We start from the raw sequence: 22,197 nt of genomic DNA on the forward strand, positions 1-22,197 counted from the left end.
AGCACTAGTGGGCTGACGGAGAGTAAATCTCCCTAGACGTAGCACTTGCCAGAATGCCTAACTCCTTTTATTTTGTTCTGAGTGTATCAAAAAGGAAATGTGCCAGATGGATACCAATGTCAGCTGAAGGCTGTTGTTTTCCGTCATGGTGAAATCTTTTGCAGGTATACAGTAACTAGTGTGGTATCGTGGTTAGAGTGTCAAACTAGGAGCTAGGAAACCTAGGCTCCAATCCCCCACTCTGCCATGGAAGCGCACAGGGTGACCTTGGCCCAATCACACATTCTCAGCCTAACCTACCTCACAGGGTTGTGGTGAAGATACATTTTAAAAATAGAAATAGAATGTGTTCATGTGCTCCTGAAAAGAGTTGGAGTGGAGTACCAAATGGAAACGGTAGCATTTAGTCCACCAAGCTGTTGAGAGGAGAGTGAGAATTAGCCAAGCAGCTGCCAACATCCCAAGAACTCAGTTTTTAACAGGATACAAGCTTATTACGTAGCAGCCAAAGGAGTAAGTACTCCTGTGTGAGACAGAGATGAGCGATGGTGGAGCTGCCTTGAAAGCAGCCGGTAGTTTAAAATGCTACAGCAAGACAAGGTAGCTTATTTACGAGCTATGTACACCACACCCAGATCGTAGGTATATATTCCAGGAATCCCTTGGTGGGGATGCCCAAATTGTGATTTGAAGGCTGCTGCTTTGTTCAGAGCAGGGGGGAGCGACTCTGGGGTGTGATCCTCAGAACCCAGGGCGGCAGCATAACATAACTCCTCCGACGGCTGTCAGAAGGCAATGCAAGAGGAGGGGGTAGGGTTGCCAACCTCCAGGTGGGTCCTGGCGACCCCCCAGAATCACAACTGAGTTCCAGATGTCGGAGATCAGTTGCCCTGGAGAAAACGTCTGCTTTGGTGAGCGGAGTCTGACCTCTAGGGCACCCCTAGGAGGGCGGGGGGCTGCCTGAGATCCCAGAAGGCCCCTCCACTGGCGCAGGCCCCGCTCCACTAGGCATCCCCGCTCCAGCCCTTCACCCGGGGCTGAGCTTTGCCACCTGCCCCCCCTCCGCCCCCCCAGGCGGCTCTCGGCCCGGCACCCCCCAGCCAAGGGGCGGAAGGGGGGCGGAGAAGAGCCCGCCCCGCCCCCGGCCAGCCCTCCTCGGTGCCGGAGGGGCCAGAGCCCCCCACCCTACTGCACCCCACCCCCGGCCAGGCGCGTGGCGAGGCGGCGGCGGCGGGCGATGAACTGCAGCGAAATCGGGCGGCTCCGGCGGCTGCTGCGGCAGGAGGTGCGCGGCGGCCAGGCGCCTTCCGACGGCTCTCCCCCGGCCCTGGAGCCCACGCGGGCTGGGGGCGCCGCCGCCCCCTCCTCCGAGGAGAACGCCTCCTTGTCCCTCCTGCTCATCGTGATCTTCTGCGGCTGCTTGGCCGGGGGCCTGATCCTGGCCCACACGCGCTCCCGCAGGCTGGACCCCAAGCACGACCCCGACGACCACCTCTACAGCGAGCGCGACTGGACGGAGGCGCGGGGCAGCGCCCACAGCCAGCGCCCCGCCGGGGACCCGCCCCGCCAGCCCGAGGGCTGCGCGCCAGCCAGCCCCCCAAGGACCCCCGGCCCGGCCCGGCCCGCCTGCAGCAGCCGGGATGCCGCTCTTGCTCGACGCCCCCGCCGGGCCGGAGGAGCCCTGGCTGCGCTGCGCTGCCTGCCCGCCCCCCGGCCACGTTGCTTGCTGCTCGCTCGCTCGCCCGCCCCTCCCAGGAAGGGGGCCTGCCTTGGCTTGGCTTGGCAAGCGCATCTCCCGACGGCCTTGGGCTGCCAAGGCGCCCTGCCCGGCCTTGAACCCAAGACCGGGGTTTCGGCCGGGGTCTCGCTTTCTTCGCGGAAGGGGAGCGACCCCAATCGCGCCGGGCTCGTCTCCAGCTTCCCGTTTCAGGCCTGGGTGGAAGACCCCCCGCGGCGGGCTGGCGCTGCTCTTCCTCTGGGCGAAGGCACCCGGGGCCCCGGGAGTCGCTTGCTGCGGGTTGCTTAGGGCCCCTGCCAGGATGGGGCACCCTCGACGGAACAGAGGAAAGTAGGAGCCGGCTGCTAAGGCGCCGGGAACGGGAGACGGAACACTTTGGGTCCTTTGGGCCTTGTTAAAGGGCTGATTTGACGGCCTTAGCAACCCGGGCGGCTGCTAGGGTTAGGGTGCGCACCATTCCCTCCCCTTTTTAGTGGCTTGAAGGGAGATTCATTGGGTTTGTATATGTGTATGCCTATAGGGTGAAAGCGGAGCGTAAAGCAAATGGACACACAGCCGTGTGGTGTGCCACTTCTTGCTCACACAGTGATTCTGGCTCAGTCTGGACATCGAGGCCAAAGTGTTTTTGGGACTGGGAAACACCTGGCGAGTGGGTGGGTTTCCTATTCCTCCTTTCTTCCTCCTTTCTAAAGACTGAAGCGAGAAGCAGGGCGGGAGGGAATGGGACAAAATTCTAAGAGTGCAGGCGAGGTGGCCAGGACAGGCAGGCTGAGGGTCTGGGGGCCGATGGCGGTGGTCAGCAGACCAAAATGGAAGTCCAACTAGGATTTTTAACCAGGATTGGTTAAGAATGCTAGGGTCCATCTGGGAAAGAAATGATCTTCCGTTGGCAAAGGCACCTGCATTAGGATCCAGATCCAGTTCATTGTATAAGGCCATAGGCCGTTACAATCACAAACAGTATAACAAGAGGTTAAGCCTGCATTAGGATGTCACAGCTAACAGGAAGGTGGTGGAGGGCATCCTGTGATTCTCTTCCTGGGCTGCCTGGCAGCAGCTGATGTGTCTGCCTGACACGCAGCATTCTGGCAGCACTTTGGAAAATGGCACGGTCAGCACCCAGTGAGAACAAAATGTTGCCAGGGTGCGTTTGGAGGGAATGCAGTTCTGGCTGGAGCAGCCAAACAATTACCTTGCACGCTGGGCATGGAAATATGGTCTGGAATGAACGTGGTTGTGCAGACATGAGCAACAGCCAGCCTCGCTCCATGACCAACAGACTTCTGTGGCAGCAGCCGATGTTCTAGAGGGGTTTTGTCAAATAGCGACATTCCTCCCCCAAGAACGCAAAACCCTTTACTGTGCAAGGACTTGCCAGCTGTAACTGTTTCCATACACATGCTGAGGGCAAAGTGTGTCCTCAGTCCTCAGCTTGGCATGTGGTGGAGAGGGAGAACGGGGAAAAGCCAGGTATATCCACTGAGAAGAATGGAATCCTTCTCAGAAAAGGCTAACACTAGTCCATTTCATGCCAGAATTATGTCATGGTTCTGCCAAGAAAGTTGGCTTCGGGATTTGTCACAGCCTCCCCACCCCCGCAATCTTCAGCAGCAAATGTTTATGGGATGGAATGATATATTGCACCCCATGTGTCTAGCAGCAGCCCCCATGGGAAACCGCTGACATCAGGATGCTTCTGCCTTTCTACCCATCACAATTTCTTCTTTTCGCTGCTGCTTTGAAGGTGGACAGGAGGGAGGTCTAAATAGGCTGCAGCAGAGCATTTTCGGCCAGGCTGAACATCACTTATTTCAAAGCATTTTTCTTCCTTCAGTGTTTCCTGCCACTGGAGAGGAACTAAACATCCCACCCATTAAAAATGAGACAGAGAGTCTCATGACTGAGCAGCTTTGCATGTACCATGGGGGGGGGGGGGAAGAGAGAGAGAGAGAGTGCAGAGGAAGAAAAGGTCTTATCCTTCCCATGTCCAAATTTATCTCCTAAGAAAACGGAGATGCAGGTTTTGTTGCAGCTGAGACACAGCAAGAAGCAGGCAGCCCAACGGCTCCCCTATGGCATCACTGTCGTATCTTTAGAGTTTTCAGCCCTTTCAATGCAGTAGCGGGAATTTGTTACACAAAACCAAGCCAATCCCACAGAGTTGCTACAAGGTTTCAAAGGACAGTTCCCCCACAGGTCCGACTGTTCCATTTTCTTAAGACAAAGCAGAAAGGAAAGCTGCCCAAGAACATTTCCATCTGGAATAAATTCAGCAAGTACTGCCAAGTAATGTTCGGTTTCAGCCAGAGAGAGCAGCTTCCTTGGCATGGAAATAAAATAATCGGCCATCAGCGTGCAGATAATTGTACCAGCCCATTCCAAGTCCTCTCGCCATGGTTAAAAATACACACTCACTCTTCAAGCATCCTGGCTCCTCTGAGTTCACTTTGCTCATTATGAGGAAGTAGATGTTAAGCTTCTAGGGCAAACTGAAGACATGGTCTAGGAAATATACACACACCTTTTCTGCCACAGCTCTAGCCATTTTTTAATTTCTCACAGAAAATACATACAACTTGAGAGTGACAGTGCTTAGCGCTGAGTGGGTTGGTGCAAAAACATGGAGAGGCTGCGTCCAACTTGCACGGAACGTGGAATGCGCTACTGTAAGAGAGTCTTCCGCAGCACCTAAAGGCTTTTTCCGGAGTGACTCCAATGCCACGGAAACAAACCAACAATGCCAACACCTGGAAGAAGGGCTCTTCCTGCAGCTTAGGGACGTAGCTTAACAATATCTTGAAGGCACAGAAGTTCTTCCATTTTAAACATGGTTTCAAATAATGTTATTTTATTGTCACGAAATCAGTAATTCCTGACAGCTTCCAAAAGAGAAGAGGGAGCAGGAGGGGGAGAGAAAGAGAAATGTCCCGTATTTAGTCTCTGACTGTTCCAAAAGCGGAGCCTGATGTCCAAAGCGGCCGTTTAGTATGGCTCACTTAACTCAGCCAGTCTTGGAAGCGGAAGCAGTCGCTCGCGATCCTCCACACTGTATTGTTGTTTGTGGTCTGTGCTGTTAGCAAGAAGTTCTGGTTGAAGAATCGATACTTGCTCCCCTCAAACTTTACACTCCCGCACGTCACAACAAGGACGGTTGCCTGGCTCAGAGTTGCTTGCTCTTCAAAGACAGAGGGCAGACAATGTTAAAGCGTGCCATTTCCCCCCCCACAATGATAAGAGAACTTAATTGCAGGAGTGGGTTCAAATTCCCACTCTGCCATGAAACTCACTGGATGAACTTCAACCAGCCACACTCTTTCAGCTTAACTGACCTCACAGCATTGCTGCAAGGGTGACATAGAGCAGAGAATCATGCATGTTTCTCCTCGGAGGAAGGGTGGGATAAAAAATAATGATCCTTGCTGATCAGTGTCCAACTACTCAATGGCCGATGCAGTCACACACTCTCAGCTTGACTTACCTCACAGGGCTGTTGTGAGAGTAAAATGGGAGGAGAGGAGAACAAGGTAAGCTGCTTCAGAAGCCCATTGGGGAAAACGGCAGGATTTAAATGAAGTAAATACACAAACTTAGGAAACACGTTTTTCTGGGGGAGGGGTCTTTAAAAAAAGTTGTCTTTTTCACTGAGGTGGGAACGCTTACGCTTCACACCATGCGCAAAGGTTAAAAACCACAATTTCCATTGCTTTATTTGGAATCAAGCCGGCTGCTCTGATTTGTGGTCTGCAATGCTGGGTTGATAAGGTCTCTTACCATGAACAGGCTGGCAGTCAAACGAGGTCACCTGAAAATCACTGGAAGGCAGCATTTCAAAAAAGTCAGCCAGTCCTTCCTGCCCAGAGACCGCATTCCCATTCCAGACTAATGTTGCTTTGTCCAGGTAGAGTTTGGTCAACACCTGAGAGACAAGAGGCACAGAAGGAAGCACAAGATAAATCTATCAATCAAAGAAGCTTGTTTGGTGGGCACACAAAAGAGGGCCTTTTCAGTGTAAGTCCCACAAATACGAAACAACCTCCCCAGGGAGGTGCACCTGACCCCTTCACACACAGTCTCTAGGAAGCAGCTGAAGACAGTTTTATTTAGGGCCACATTTGGTTAAGTTTACTAGCAGTCCTGAGCTGTGATTTTACATTTTGACTTTTATGTATTTCATTTTATGCATTTTCATCTATATTGTAAGCCGCCTTGAACTCCAGAAGGAAACAAAATGGCTAATAAATGTTTTAAGTAAACAAATATTTTCTCCAATTGTTTTAGGGCAGGGGTAGGTGACCATTTTGGCACCAGAACAGAAAAATCTGCAGTGTCTATATGTTGGCGGTATGCTGGCAAACAAACACGGGTGGGAGAGGGGAGCTTTATTCAGCTAGACACGCTGGGAGGCAGCTCAGCCCCCAGCAGCACAGCCAGAGCCTCACCTGCTGGTGGCTATCCGGGTCTGGAAGGAAAGGACAGGCATAAGCCCTGCCCATCCCTATCTCCCATTCCACCCCACCCACACAGGGGGCTGACTTGGTTGATTGGGTATAGAACTGTTCTTGTATGTCGAGCCGAAAAAGTCTGATGTATAACCGGTATTTTGGTCACGTCATGAGACGACAAGAGTCACTGGAAAAGACAGTCATGCTAGGAAAAGTTGAGGGCAGCAGGAAAAGAGGAAGACCCAACTGACTCAATAAAGGAAGCCACAGCCTTCAATTTGCAAGATCTGAGCAAGGCTGTCAAAGATAGGACATTTTGGAGGACTTTCATTCATAGGGTCGCCATGAGTCGGAAGCGACTTGACGGCACTTAACACACACACAAAAATAACTGGTGGGCGAGCGCAGCAAACAATCAGACTGCATGGCTTTATCGTTGATTTCATATTATTTTAAGCTGACCTATTAGGTCAAAAAAATGAGATACAAATACTATAAATAGTAATAGCTAATAAATAACTGTGCTTTTGGTGAGCCTTTCCCCTCCCCAAACACAGACACTATTAGGCAACTTGGTTTCTTCAAATATTCAATTTTTAGCAAAAGCATTTTAAAAGTACCCTGATGCTTTCAAGCAAGGTGTTGCTGGTACACTGTAGTGCTGCTTTCTGCTCCATTTAAATAAATGGGTTAAAATTAACATCTGAGGTTTTATTATGTATATGGATAGACCAAGCTAGCCCAATCTCACCAGATCTCAGACACTAAGCAGACTCTGACCCTGGTTAGTATTTGGATGGGAGACCACCATGGAATACCAGGGTTGCTAAGCAGGCAATAGCAAACTACCTCTGTTAGTATTTTGCCTTGAAAAGCCCACTAGGGGCCACCATAAGTCAGCTGTGACTTGACAGCAAAAAAAGACCACTTCTACAAAGCAAATGTATGCAAGCACAATCCATGACTCTTATTTTGACACAGGTCAGTATGGTAAAACAATGATTGCATATCTGAGCCATTCTCTCTTTAAACACTTCTTTAGACACACAGACATATAACATGAGAATCCTTAAATCAATATGGTGGTGGAAAGTACCATCAAGTCACAGCTGACTTATGGCAACCCCACAGAGGTTGTTTTTTTTAAAAAAGACATGAGATGTTCATAGGTGGTTTGCCTTTGCCTGCCTTCGCGTGGGCTGAGAGTTCGGAGAGAACTGTGACTGGCCCAAGGTCACCCAGTAGGCTTCATGTGGAGGAGTGGGGAATTGAACCCGGTTTCCCAGATTAGAGTCCGCTCTCATAACCACTACACCATGCTGGCATAACCACCACACCATGCTGGCTCTTATTATATAGTACTGGCTCTACTCCCCTATTTTTCACCTTTGACATCTTCCAAAACAGTTGACTTTTTAAGAGCCATTATGATTATTGCAGAAGTGGGAAGAAACATGTTCAGCAGTAAAATGATCTAAAGGGTCAGCCCATGAGACTGAGTGTTATGCTTAATTACACCAACGTTTCAGAGTCCATGTTTTCTTGTGAGTTCTTGTATTCAGGCACCGCATCAAATTGCAATCTAATTCCAAATAGGCACGAGCGCCGTTTGCTGCCACGCTAATGGGCAGCCATCCCACCTCCCTCCTCTGCTAACAAACTCGACTGTGTACTTCCTAGCTTGATCAAGCTTCCAGTTCAGAGTGATGTCCAAATGCAAATGCCACAGGGGATGGAGGTTCGTTTACTCAACACAAAGCGGGACCGCAAACCAGGATGTAGCTGAGTCCTTGAAACCTGGCTTGTGGGATGAAGATAACTCCTGGTGTGCCAAGGTGCCTTGACTTTGGGCATCACAGGAAGTGCTCAGTCAAGCTCCTTGTACTACAGGAGGGAGTGGCCCATACAAGCATGGCAACCAACTGGGCTTGTACCCAACTGGAGGTTCGGTGCAGCATGCCATGACATCCAAATGCAGCCTAAGCGTCACTGGAATGAAGGGGTCTTAGAAATGACACACACAGGACCAGAATAGAACCGTTTCTTCTTCAAGCTTTGGGACAGATGCAGCTAACATATCTCTTTAAAAGCCATATACAATTTGTTTTCTAATACCAACTGAAAATCAGCTCGGCGCACTGGTTGTGACACATGCAAAGGAAAGAAGAACAACACATGTTACACTGCCTGATTAACAGATTCGCTCAAGATACTGGTTGTTTCATGGCTGCTTTTCGGATTTGCTTCGTGATGCAATTAGCAGGATGTATCTTTTGTCCAAGAGTGCAACCCTACTTAGGCTTACTCCAGTCAAAGCCTACTGACTGTAATGGGTTTAGACTGGAGTAATTCTACATAGGATTGCACTGTTAAAGATATGGAAGAATAGCTACTTTTGTGTGTTAATCACTACAAAAAGTGACCCTAAATTATATCAGCACAGCCATGAAAGAAACAAAAGCCAGCTAACAAGCTCAGCCAGGTACTTTGAGAAATGCAGTCAAAGCTGCTGTTTGCATGTTTGCTTACAGACAAGAGGTATTAGGAACATACGCACCCGCCGCCTTTTATCCATGGTTTCATAGTAAATGTTTGCAAATTCTTCAGCAGCTTTACAAGCTTGATCCACGTACGTTTTGAAGTCCTAAACAAGCAAAACACACAGCTAAATGACACCGGATTATTGCCACTGCGATGATAAACCAAATAAAGCAGCTGGTAAGTCAAGAGCAACATCAGGAGTCCTTTGTTAGAACACACACTTATACAGGCAAAATACACAAATACAAAAACTTACTTCTTGTAGTTATCAGTGTTTAAGATGGCTTTTCCTCGGTTTTAAAAAATCCATTTTACTTTTAAAAACCATTTTAACATACTAAATTGCATTAAAACATTAGTATTGAAACATTTTGCTCATACGTTGCCTTTAGCACTCTTATCAACAAGTGAGGTAATAAGCACAGCAAAGAAAAATTAACTTTTAAAAATAAATTACACAAGTGATTAATAATCATTCCACAACCCTCCTCAGCTGTGTGTTTTCTGGACGCTGGCTAAACATGAATCCAGAAAACACGGGGAAATGCACAGGGAGAGCGAGGTGACCTCTGACAGTCAGAAAATGCAAGCATAATCAAAGCAAAGCCCTGAAGCAGTCGGTGGGGAGACTGTGTGGAAACAGCCATGCACAAATGGCCCTAGCGAGCAAGTCTGGTTCAGGATCCTTCCCTCCTCCTTTTCATCCCCGTAATAACAATGTGGGGGATCCTCAACTCTGGAGGACTTACCTCACTACATCCTACTTTGCCCATTGTACGCAGGCCGCAGGGCTAAATTTTCGGCAGGAATATTATCCGGTCTTAATACATACTCAGATGTGGAGAAAATTACATTTCTGAAATCTCATATGGATGCATATGCATCATCTAGAGCACTGATTCCCAACCAGGGGTCCGTGGACCCCCAGGGGTCCGCGAGAGCTAAATTAATGTCCACAAAACAAAGTTATAAACCCATACTAAATTAACATTTTCAATTAAAAGTCCTCTATTATAAAAATATATATTCAAATATTATTCTAAGCTTAATGTTTAACAGTTATGATTAAAGTTTATTTTCAAATTCTCGGAGTTTTTATTTTGAACCTTGGGGTCCCTGCACCGAACAGAAAAGTCCTTGTGGTCTCTGGTCAAAAAAAAGGTTGGGAACCACTGCTCTGGAGTCTCTTCGTTTGCTATTGCAGCCAAGAAAACCAGGTTTAATATAGTCTCGGGAGGAGTGGCCATTTACCTTTTAAACTGAAATGTTCTGGTTTGTTCCATCCCGTATTTTAATGTTTTATCTGCTAACCCACTGTGTTTGTTTTAGTACATTGTGATGGCCAATAGCGATAGACAGTAGAAGTTTACCCCGGGATCCAGCCCTAGTCCGCCACTCCAGCTCTGCGGCGGGAGGGCAGCCCGAGGCCTCCTTCGGACAAGGCCGAGGCCAAGGCCGAGGCGGTCAGGGAGCCTCGCCTCGCCTCGCCTCGCCACACTCACTCACTCACTCACCACAGAGGCGGCCGTGGCGGCCATGGCGTCCGTCTCCCGGGCCCGCCGCAACAGCAGCAGCGACTTCGGCGGACACAAAGAGCGCGAACAAGCAACACAGCGGCCTGGCGGAAGAGAGGGGCACCGGAAGCCACCCGCCTCCCTCTTCCGGGTGCTGTCGCGAACTGCGTCCGGCGAGCGACGCGGAACCTCGACCGGAAGTTCCGGCTCAGGACAGGTTCCGCCGCCTCCGCAGGTCTTCGGGGAAGGGCGTCAAGACGGGTGAGGGAAGAGAGCCCAGAGGGCAGCCGGGCCAAGCCGGCCGAACGGTTCTGCTTGCCCCGCTCCGGAGGTTAAGAAGCCGACGGAGGTCACCATAGAGGTGGAGCGACCTAGAGCGGCGCACCGAATGCCTCTCTTCCGGGCTGTGAGGGAATGACGGTTTCCTTTTGCTTAGCGGAAGTTGGGGCGGTGTGTCGCTCGGGGTTCTTCTAGCCCAGGGGTTCCCAACCTTTTTTGACCAGGGACCACTAGGACTTTTTTGTTCGGTGCAGGGACCCCAAGGTTCAAAATAAAAACTCCGAGAATTTGAAAATAAACTTGAATCATAACTGTTAGTTAAACATTAAACTTAGAATAATATTTGAATATATATATTTTCTAATAGAGAACTTTTAATTGAAAATATTAATTTATTATGGGTTTATAACTTTGTTTCGCGGGCCTTAATTTAGTTCTCTCGGACCCCTGGGGGTCCACGGACCCCCGGTTGGGAACCAGTGTTCTAGTCGCTGTGCACGGTGGCGGAAGAAATACCGCGGTTACTGTTGCGGCTGGTGGTTGCCCAGGCTTGGGAAATTCTTGGAAATGTGGGGAGTTGGAGCATGGGGAGGGGAGGGTCCTCAGTGGGGCGTACTGCCACAGAATCCACCCTCAAAAGCTTCAATTTCCTCCAGGAGAACTGATCTCTGGGAGATTTCCAGGTGTCACCTGTAGGTTGCCAACCATAAAGGCTGAAGAGTCTGGGCTTCTTCAGTCTAGAAACAAGATGGCTAAAGGGGGACATGAATCATGGTAGAGGTTTATAAAATTATGCACGGGGTCGAACAAGTCGATAAAAGAGAGCTTTTCCTCCCTTTCCAATAATAATAGAACTTGTGTGTGTGTAAAGTGCGGTCAAGTCGCAGCCGACTTATGGCGACCCCTTTTTTGGGGTTTTCATGGCAAGAGACTAACAGAGGTGGTTTGCCAGTGCCTTTCTCTGCACAGCAACCCTGGTCTTCTTTGGCAGTCTCCCATCCAAATACTAACCAGGGCTGATCCTGCTTAGTTGCTGAGATCTGACAAGATCAGGCTAGCCTGGGCCGTCCAGGTCAGGGCAATAGAACTTGGGGGCTCACAATGAAGTTGATGGTAAAAAAATTGAGCACAGGAAAAAGTAAATACTGTTTTTACTCATTGAGTAATTAAACTGTGTAAGTCACTGCTGGAGGATATAGTGATGGCCATGCGTGTAAATGGCATTAAAAAGGGGTTAGGCAGGTGCATGGAGGAGAGGTCCATCAATGGCTGCTAGCCATGGTGACTAAAGGGGGATCTCTAGTCAGAGGTAGCAGATCTCTGAAAACCACTTGCTAGGAGGCAGCATCAGGGGAATGTCTTGGCCACTATGCCCAGTTTGTTAGCATTCCAGGGTAACTGGCTGGCTGCTGAGTGAAACAAGATGCTGAACTACATGGACCATTTGATCTAGCAGTGCTCTTCTTATATTCTGATTTTACCTACCTTCCTTATGCACTACCTTTCGCCTGCGCGGGGAAAGAGCGGGATATAATATAATAATAACAATAAATAAATAAAACTGTTCTTATTGCTGAGACCTGTGTGAGCATTTTTTCTTAGCTGAGCAAACTTCAGTCACTCACAGTAGCAGAACTGCAATGCAAACACTATTGTTGACAACTTCATTCTTTTGGGCACGTAGAATGTTCAACAACATTCTGTGCCCCACATTCTGCGTTCAACAATATTCCATCCCATCAGCACAGCCAATAGGTGTCTGAGGCTTTATCACCCTTGCAGCTGCTGCCACAAAATCCTTTAGTGTATTCGAATATAAATCGTGCTAGGGCTGATTACTTTTCATTTTTGAATGTGATTCTGATTATTATGTATTTCTGAAATAAATGGCTTGAGGAACAGAACTGGATTGTTCCAACATACTTGTAATGTCAAATTTTACACTGTTAGCAACTTGGGGGCAAAGTTTGCTTTGCTGTGTTTTTATGAAGAAATATCACCCAGTGGCAGACTACATGCTTAACATGTTAAAAGTTCAGTCCCTGGTATTTCCAGTTACAAGATCCCAACTAGCAGGTATTGAGAAAGAGCCTAGACAGCTGCTGCCAATCAGAGTAGGCAGTACTGAAACACCTGTGGTATGGAGCAGCATGTCCAGGAAGAGGTAGTCAGTGTGCAGTGGTTGACTCAGTTGTACACTTTTTGACCGTATGAAATGTGAATGGTGAAAAGGTTGCATCTGACCCATAGGATTTTCAAGGCAAGAGACAAATAGAGGCGGTTTGCCATTGCCAGCCTCTCCATAGCAACCCTGGACTTCCTTGGTGGTCATTCTTGGTGTTCTAACCAGAGCCAACCTGCTTGGCTTCCAAGGCTAGCCTGGGCCATCCAGGTCAGGGTAAACAGTGATAATGGTGGGGGTTACTTAAGCAATAACTCACCTGAACTGCAGACGTTATAAAATTAGTTCAGGTATTTTGGGGGGAGATCATAGTATTTATCCTTCACAGGTGAGATCATTAATTAAGCTGTCCTTAAAGGAAGCTGCAAAATAAGAACATAAGAAAAGCCCTGCTGGATCAGACCAAGGCCCATCAAGTATGGCAGTCTATTCACACAGTGGCCAACCAGGTGCCTCTAAGAAGCCCACAAACAAGACAACAGCAGCATCCTGCCTGTGTTTCACAGCACCTAATATAATAGGCATGACCCTCTGATACTGTAGAGAATAGGTATGCATCATGACTAGTATTCATTTTGACTAGTAGCCATGGATAGCCCTATCCTCCAATAACATGTCCACTCCACTCCTAAATCCTTCCAAGTTGGCAGACATCATCACATCCTGGGGCAGGGTGTTCCACAATTTAACTATGTGTTGTGTGAAGAAACACTTCCTTTTATCTGTTTTGAAGCTCTCACCCTCCAGCTTCAGCATATGACCCCGTGTTCTGGTATTATGACAGAGGGAGAAAAGCTTCTCCCTGTCCACTCCATGCCATGCATAATTTTATAAACCTCATCATACCTCCCCTTAACCACCACCTTTCTAAGCTAAACAGTCCCAAGCGTTTTAACTGCTCCTCATAGATCAGTTGCTCTAGCCCCCTGATCATTTTGGTTGCTCCTTCTTCATTTTGGTTGCTGTTTTCTGTTTTGAGGAGCATCTGTCAAGGGAGGCATCGAAGGTGGAAAAACTGAGCATTGCACTATGACAGGGGTCCCCAACATGGTGCCCATGGGTGCGATGGCACCCACGGACACCGTTTCTGGAGCCCGCCAAGTGTTTTAGGAAGTGGATGGAGCCAAGTAGGACTTTTGCCCAGCAAGACTATTGGAGATTTGATTGGCTGTGCAGTTTTTTTAATGTTGCTTTGGCAGCAGCTGCCACCACAGCACGAGGATTTACACTGTGTTACTGAACTCAAGCAATAACAATCATTTTTGTGGCTAGCTCCACCGAATGCACAGCCATTTTGCCGCAACCATTTTGTGGCTGCGCCTACCATGCCGTGTCAGAATTCCAAATGTGCCTGCAGGATGAAAAAAGGTTGAGGACCCCTTGCACTGCTGTTCTTTTTCTGTGAGCGTGTTTTTCCTTGCATGCTATTAAGGAGATGGAATCTGGATTTCAGTTCTGTATCATTTGAAAGGCACCCAGTTTGGCTATTAAGCCTGTGTTCAAAAAGAAGGGAATTCAGGAGAATGTTGCATGCTTGCCTTAAAGACCTCAATCAATGGATTTTGAAGAGTTTCAGGAATTCTTTACTGTGCTTATTCTATGTATTTAGACCTGGCCCACATTTGAAATGCGTGAAGGGCAAAATCTATGTTCTTCATACTTAGGGTTGCCAGGTCCCTCTTCACCTCTGGTGGGAGGTTTTGGGGCGGAGCCTGAGGAGGGCAGGGTTTGGGGAGGGACTTCAATACCATAGAGTCCAATTGCCGAAGCAGCCATTTTCTCCAGGGGAACTGATCTCTATCGGCTGGAGATCAGTTGTAATAGCAGGAGCTCTCCAGCTACTACCTGGAGGTTGGCAACCCTATTCATACTGTTTGCTATTGTGTTTCCCTTAAAAGAACAGCAGGCACTTGTAAAAATCTAGTCATTTTATTGTGTCCACTTATCTTCTCAGTCAGTCAAATTTATGATACAAAAGCAGCTCCAGAAGATTAACAAATAATTAAAATAAAATAAAAGTAGACTCATATAGCGTGGCAAATGTAAGACAGTAAACATAAATAGGGAGGGGCACTTATCTTCTCAACTGTTGGGGGAAATAATTTAGACAAGGTTACTGTTACATACTGGAAATTAACCTTGTCCTTCCATTGAAACTGGTCTTTGGGAAAGATTACATAATCTATAGCAATTAATGGGCAAATGGCCTGTGAGAAAACGGTAATTATTCCCTCCCAATGGCCACTACGCCAGTAAAACTTGGACCCTTTAATGGCTACGCTAAAGTCGTTATAACAAATAGTGAGACGTTTTGCTTGTCTCCTGTGTCCGACTAGTTTGGCCATGTCTCCTTTTTTTGGCACGAACCTGGGGTGTATGACAGTCATGCCTGCTTGGTACAAGGGTGGTAGCAGATGCAACTTCCATCCTGTGTGTGAAATTGTAAATTATTTTAAAAAATCTTCCAGGGTGGGATGAGCCAAGTTTCTTGTGCATGTTTTGAATTACTGTTAAATAAATACAATTTTGTTTCTGTTGTCAGACATAATCTCACTACTGTGGGAGGGTAGAAGGGACATGATACAGCTAAGCAGACATTGGTCCAGGTTATTGCCTGCTTGGTAGGGTTGCCATCCTCCAGGTACTAGCTGGAGATCTCCTGCTGTTACAACTGATCTCCAGCCGATAGAGATCAGTTCACCTGGAGAAAATGGCCGCTTTGACAATTGGACTCTATGGAATTGAAATCCCTCCCCTCCCCAAACCCTGCCCTCCTCAGTCTCCACCCCAAAAACCTCCTGCTGGTGGCAAAGAGGGACCTGGCAACCCTACTGCTTGATAGTAGGGTTACCAACTTCCAGGTGGGGCCTGGAGATCTCCCAGAGTTACAACTGATCTCCAGGTGACAGAGATATGTTCCCTTGGAGAAAATGGCTGCTTTGGAGAGTGGACTCTGTGGCATTCCTTGTCAAGCTCCACACTCAAATCTCCAGGAATTTCTCAACCTGGCGTTGACCGTCCTACTTGGGAGATTTCCTGGGATCCCTTTTTATTCTGCCACGTTCCATGATAAAAAGTAAGGTTGGATACAAATGTAATACATAACTCTGCATTTAGGTAGGAGAAATCAAATGCATAATTATAGGATGGGGGAGACTTGTCTTAGGAGTATTGTGTGCGAAAAGGATCTTGGGGTCTTAGTAGACAAAACACTGAACATGAGTCAGCAGTGTGATGCAGTAGCTAAAAAGTAGCAAATGCGATCTTGGGCTGCATTAACAGAAGTATAGTGTCCAGATCACGTGAAGTGATGGTATCACTTTACTCTGCTCTGGTTAGACCTCACCTAGAGTATTGTGTTAAGTTTTGGGCACCACAATTTAAGAAAGATGTACATAAGCTGGAACGTGTCCAAAGGAGGGCAAGAAAGATGGTGAGGGGTCTGGAGACTAAGTCCTATGAGGAAAGGTTGAAGGAGCTGGGTATGTTTAGCCTGAAAAGGAGAAGACTGAAAGGGGATATGATAACCATCTTCAAGTACTTGAAGGGCTGTCATATAGAGGGTGCCCCAGAAGGTTAGACCAGAACCAACGGGTTGAAATTAAATCAGAAGAGTTTCCATCTAGACATTAGGAAGAATTTTCTAACAGAGAGGTTCCTCAGTGGAATAGGCTTCCTCGGGAGGTGGTAAGTTCTCCTTCCGTGGAGGTTTTTAAGCAGAGGCTAGATGGCCATCTGTCAGCAATGCTGATTCTATGAACTTGGGCAGTTAATGGGAGGGGAGGCATCTTGGCCATCTTCTGGGCACTGAGTGTGTGTGTGGGAGGTAGTTGTGAGTTTCCTGTATTGTGCAGGGGGTTGGACTAGATGACCCTGGTGGTCCCTTCCAACTCTAAGATTCTATGATTCTACTGTCCACTTACTGAGCTATTTTTTGTTTATCAGGGCCATTATCACACGGTTATTTGTCCTAAGTTTGATGCTGTTGGTTCCCCACCCCCCGCCCCACTTCCCTACACCATTTAGGCCATGAACCTCCTGAGATTTCCCTGGCTTTGCCCTGATCTTTCCCAAACCTGCTTTGCTCAGAAGTTTTGGAAAAAGTCACCAGCTAAACCTGAATGGCTGCCATGTAGGTTGGAAAGTTTGGATTTTCCCAGTCCCATTATTCCACAGTAGCCATTTCCCCACCACCACCAAGAACAGTTTTGGGGGGCTTTTTAATCAGCAGGTAAATATTGTTCTATCAACATAACAATGTAACAGTAAATATAATAGGTGCTTTGATTTTCCAGCTTCCATTAAAAAAGCCTCTAGCACCTTTCATTGTGGAGATATAAGGGGAAAGGCATATCTCCACAATGAAAGGGGCTAGAGGCTTGCTTTTTTAAATTGAAGCTGAAAATTTAGAGAACCTGTTAAAAATTTAACATTATATTGATATGATGTTCGATTGCCAATTTGGAAAAAATCCGGAAAAAGTCCTGGAGGTGTGGGGCAGGGAATAGCTGCTGTCAAGGGACCCTCACAGGGAAACTATGGTGGAACTTATCATGTGGAAGCCCTGTTGCCTCTGCACTGTATAGGCAGTCACAACAGCAGTGGGGAAACTCCACATGCCTTTCCCCATGTGGAAAACACAAAGAATCTAACACCAGTTAAAGGCTAGTTTTTCCATTTCCTCTTAACTAAGATTTTGTTTCTGCACTCACAATTCTTGTATCTTGTACTGAACACATGAAGCTGTCTTATACTGAATCAGACCCTTGGTCCATCAAAGTCAGTATTGTCTACTCAGACCAGCAGCGGCTCTCCAGGGTCTCAGGCAGAGGTCTTTTTCCAAGGTCTCAGGCAGAGGGGACCATCTTTACCTTTCACATCACCTACTTGCCTAGTCCCTTTAATTGGAGATGCCGGGGATTGAACCCGGGCGGCTAAGAAGGCCAATGCAATTCTGGGCTGCATCAGTAGGAGTATTGTGTCTAGATCAAGGGAAGTAATATTACCACTGTATTCTGAATTGGTCAGACCTCACTTGGAATACTGTGTCCAGTTTTGGGCTCCACAATTTAAGAAGGATGTTGACAAGTTGGAGCGTGTCCAGAGGAGGGCATCCAGAATGGTCAGAGATCTGGAATCCATGCCCTATGAGGAGAGACTTAGGGAGTTGGGTTTGTTTAGTTTGGAGAAGAGAAGGTTGAGGGGAGACATGATAGCCATGTTTAAATATTTGAAGGGATGTCATGTTGATGAGGGAACTACTTTGTTCTCTGTGGCTCCAGAGACTAGGACACAGAGTAATGAATTTAAACTAATATAAAAGCGATTCCACCTAAACATTAGGAAGAACTTTCTAACGGTGAGGGCTGTTCGACGGTGGAATGTGCTGCCTCGGAGGGTGGTGGAGTCCCCGTCTTTGGAGGTCCTTAAGCAGAGGCTAGATGGCCATCTGTCGGGAGTGCTTTGATTGTGGGTTCCTGCATGGCGGGGGGAGAGTTGGGGTCACTGGGGATGTGAGGGGAGGTAGTTGTTAATTTCCTGCATTGTGCAGGGGGTTGGACTCGATGATCCTGGTGGTCCCTTCCAACTCTATGATTCTATGACCTTCTGCATGTCAAGCAGATGCTCTACCCCTGAGCCAAGACCCCTCCCCTATCACTAGAGCACTTACTTGAACTCTAAGTTCATGTTTGTGCTTGCAAAATCTCCGAAGTTGAAAGAGGGAAAGTTTGCCTGCAAGGCTGGAAAAACTTCTACTCACTCTGTCCTGGTGCTAAGTTGATATGCAATGCGACATACATGTAATCTTAGTAGAAGAATATTCATAAACATTCTGAGTCTGTAAAATGAACTGGTGCTTGAAACATCCTTTCTACAAAATTAAAACGATTATCACAGCCACTTCCGTATTCAATCAGCCTGCTTTTCTTCTTTACAATTCATGGATGAAATTTCTGTGCTGTTGCTGTTTTCAAAATCATGACCATTGTCCTTCATGAACCACTAGGGGGTGCAATCATGCTCTGTACATCTGCGAGTCAAACTTCAGGAATCTAACCTGGACTTAGCACAATTTTCAGAAAGTGTGAATTTTGGAGTTAAAGTGGGTAAACGGTTTTTTTTCTAAAAGTTTCAGATAGGCTGAAACTGAATCTCTTGTTTGTCAAGTGGTATTCTGAAGTTAAAAGGTCAGAATCCTAAAAAAAAGAAGAAAATGGTGCCAACCAGAAAATGCTAGCGGACATACCTTCTAAACAGATAACTGCTAATTGTGTGAATTTTGCATCTGATACTGTGATTTCAGTACTCATGGACACAATTCTAGAAAATTAATGTTCAGTGTAGATGACTGAGAACTGCTTTTGTGGACTTCTTCACTGAGAAGAGTTCTAGGGTACGTTCGTAAATACGTAATTTAAATCAAGCCAAAACAAATGGTGGATGGCTAGAGTTTCCAACCTCCAGGTACTAGCTGGAGATATCCTGCTAATACAACTGATCTCCAGCCGATAGAGATCAGTTCACCTGGAGAAAATGGCCGTTTTGGCATTAAAGTCCCTCCCCTCCCCAAACCCCGCCCTCCTCAGGCTCCGCCCCAAAAATATGGTATTTCCCAACCTGGAGCTATGTATGACAATAATCATTATTACAGAATGGAGAATTTTGATGCTCTGCTGCAGCCAAATGAATTACACCACATATATACAGTACACACTATCACAAGAGTGAGAAGTTTTCTGCACATAACCCATTCTCTCAGATGAAGATGGGTATTTACCAACCCACAGCTAGCAACCCTACAAATGCTGTCTTTGCTCAACAAGTAATTAAATTAAATTGCAGAATTCACTGCCTCGAGCAGATATGGCTTCAGAAGGAGGATTAGGCAGATTGGTGGAGGAGAGGTTTGTAGCCATGATGAATAATGGAATCTCACTCTCCCTGCTCATTTTGCCCACGTTTTCCAGAGGCTGTTTTAGCCAGAATCTGGAAAATGAGGGGAAAATGAGCGAGGCGACCTCTGACAGGCAGAAAAGGCATGCATAATCAAAAGGAAGTCCTGAAGCAGTCGGCGGCGGAGACCGCGGGGAAACGTCCCTGCATAAAAGGCCTGAGTGAGAAAGGATGTTGGACTTGATGAACTTCTGGTCTGATCCAGCAGTGCTTTTTTTAATGTTCTTAAGCAGATAGTTAGGATTGCCAGGCTCCAGGTACTAGCTGGAGATCTCCTGCTATTACAACTGACCTCCAGCCGATACAGATCAGCTCGCCTGGAAAAAATGGCCACTTTGGCAATTGGACTCTATGGCATTGCAGTCCCTCCCCTCCCCAAACCCCGCCCTCCTCAGGCTCTGCCCGAAAAACCTCCTGCTGGTGGCGAAGAGGGACCTGGCAATCCTATAGATAGTATATGATAGTATATATGCCCCGTAGCGCAGAGTGGTAAGCTGCGGCACTGCAGTCAAAGCTCTGCTCATGACCTGAGTTTGATCCCGACGGAAGTCAGTTTCAGGTAGCCGGCTCGAGGTTGACTCAGCCCTCCATCCTTCCAAGGTCGGTAAAATGAGTACCTGGCTTACTGGGGGGAAAGTGTAGATGACTGGGGAAGGCAATGGCAAACCACCCCCTAAACATAGTCTGCCTAGTAAACATCTTGATGTGACATCAGTCCAAGGGTCAGCAATGACCTGGTGCTTACACAAGGGACTATCTTTACCTTTTTAAAAGCGGATAGTATTGTTTACTCCCATGTGCTTTAAACAGTGTTTTACGCTAACTTTCACATGGTTATATGATGGTTTAAGAGCATAAAAAGAGCCTTGCTGGATCAGACCACTGGTCCCTCTAGTCTAGCATCCTGTCTCACACAGTAACCTACCAGTTACTCTGGAGGTCCAGCAACAGGGCACAGAGATTGAGGCCTTTGCCTGATGTCTCCTCCTGGCAGTGGTATTGTCCAGAATGCTGACCCATGACAGGTATTTGGAGGTTTACTGCCTCTGAGTGTGGAGGTTCCCTTTAGTCATGGTAGGAAGCCACTGATAGACCTATCCTTCCTGGATCTGTCTAATCCCCTTTTAAAGCCGTCCATGTCTGTGGCCAATCACTACCATTCTCTGGCAGCAACTTCCACATTTTAATAACTCTCTGTGCAAAAAAATACTTCCTTTTGTCCATTTTGAATGTACTGCCCATCACCTTCATTGGATGCTCTCATGGATGCATCCTATAGGACTTGTTTTGGTCCAAAGGCAGTCTAAAAGTAGGCTAAATAAATAAGGAGAGCAGGAAGAATTTGCCCAAATTCTGTCATGCATGTCACCTGCTAACTGTTGTTCACAGCAACAGGAGCTGATGGGAAATCCGACAACCCTGTATGGCTGCTGTAATGCGGTTTAGCAGTGCATTTGCGTTGCTTTACAGAATACAAGACTTCCACGCATGGCAAAAGCCACAATTGGTTTTGTGACAGTGAAGCGGGCGGAAAAGCTCTTTTCCTCTTCACCGCTTGCCAAAGCTTGAGGGTAGGTGTGGAAATCAAATGCCCTTTCATGTCACTGCTGTGTTAGATATTTCTGTTCCTTGTACAGCAAAACAGGAATGAGAAAAACAGGGGATTAAAAAAATACTTATTTCCGAACAGCCTCTGCAACAAAGAGAGCTCTCTCTCTCTTCACAAAGGAATCATAGAATCTCATGCTGGGAGAGACACATTAGATCATAGCCTCTTACTCCCTTGGTAGGATGGGATTGTTCCTTATAACAGATTAATAGTACCATCCACCAACAAGGGTGGCAAGAGAACAGATGAGCCTCTCTCTTGCTCAATAAGGTTGCACAAAATGAGAAGACGTCTATTTCAACTAGTCTGCAGATCAGATCTGTGTCTCAAAAGAATGTGATTCTTTAAGCCCATTTCTGCAGAGTGCCGTTCCCATCTTGGCCTTAGATGAGCGATCCTCATGGGTGCTGTGGTACCTGCCAGTGGGTCTCCTGGCTCCTGTTTGCTTCTTCCCCAAAAATCTCTTCCCCAATGGAAAGATCCAGTCACAGCTTTCCTCTGTCTCACTAGAAAAGGAGATGCTTCAGAAGAGCCCACATCTTCAGGGAGTGCCTCCTTGGTAGCAGTTGCCTGGGTCATAGGAGGATACTTGGCTTTGAGCTTTCCATCCATTTGTGATTGGCTGCATCTCTCATGGCAGCCATTTTGTGGAGGCATCAACTACCCTTTCTCAAAATCCCCAAAATGCCCTTGGGTTCAATCTGGTTTGGAAGTTTGTATGTCAGTCTGAATAGAGATATTTGTGGGCCCAAAGCATGTTCTCTGCACTATATATTAGGGTTGCCAGGTCTCCCCTGGCAACCAGCTGGGGGTGGAGGGGACTCCTCACCTCGTGGTAGCCCCCCCCGCTGGTGATGCACAGGTATTGCCGGCAATGTGCTGACATCACTTCCTGTGTATACTGGAAGTGAGGTCAGGGTGTTGCCAGCAAAGTTGGG

At 47.3% G+C, this 22,197-nt stretch overlaps 1 protein-coding gene across 1 annotated transcript; it reads right to left on the reverse strand.

The window, feature by feature from the left end:
* Positions 1-4,734: 4,734 nt before the first annotated feature.
* Positions 4,735-8,833, reverse strand: NXT2 (nuclear transport factor 2 like export factor 2). The gene is made up of 3 exons (XM_056859492.1): positions 8,738-8,833; positions 5,510-5,654; positions 4,735-4,913 (listed from the first exon to the last, which is right to left on the reverse strand). Exons 1-3 carry the CDS (start codon positions 8,753-8,755, stop codon positions 4,735-4,737), a joined length of 342 nt encoding a protein of 113 aa, XP_056715470.1. The 5' UTR covers positions 8,756-8,833.
* Between the last annotated feature and the right edge of the window lie 13,364 nt (positions 8,834-22,197).

The sequence above is a fragment of the Euleptes europaea genome, chromosome 13, assembly GCF_029931775.1.
Source record: "Euleptes europaea isolate rEulEur1 chromosome 13, rEulEur1.hap1, whole genome shotgun sequence".
Classification (NCBI taxonomy): Eukaryota; Metazoa; Chordata; class Lepidosauria; order Squamata; family Sphaerodactylidae; genus Euleptes; species Euleptes europaea.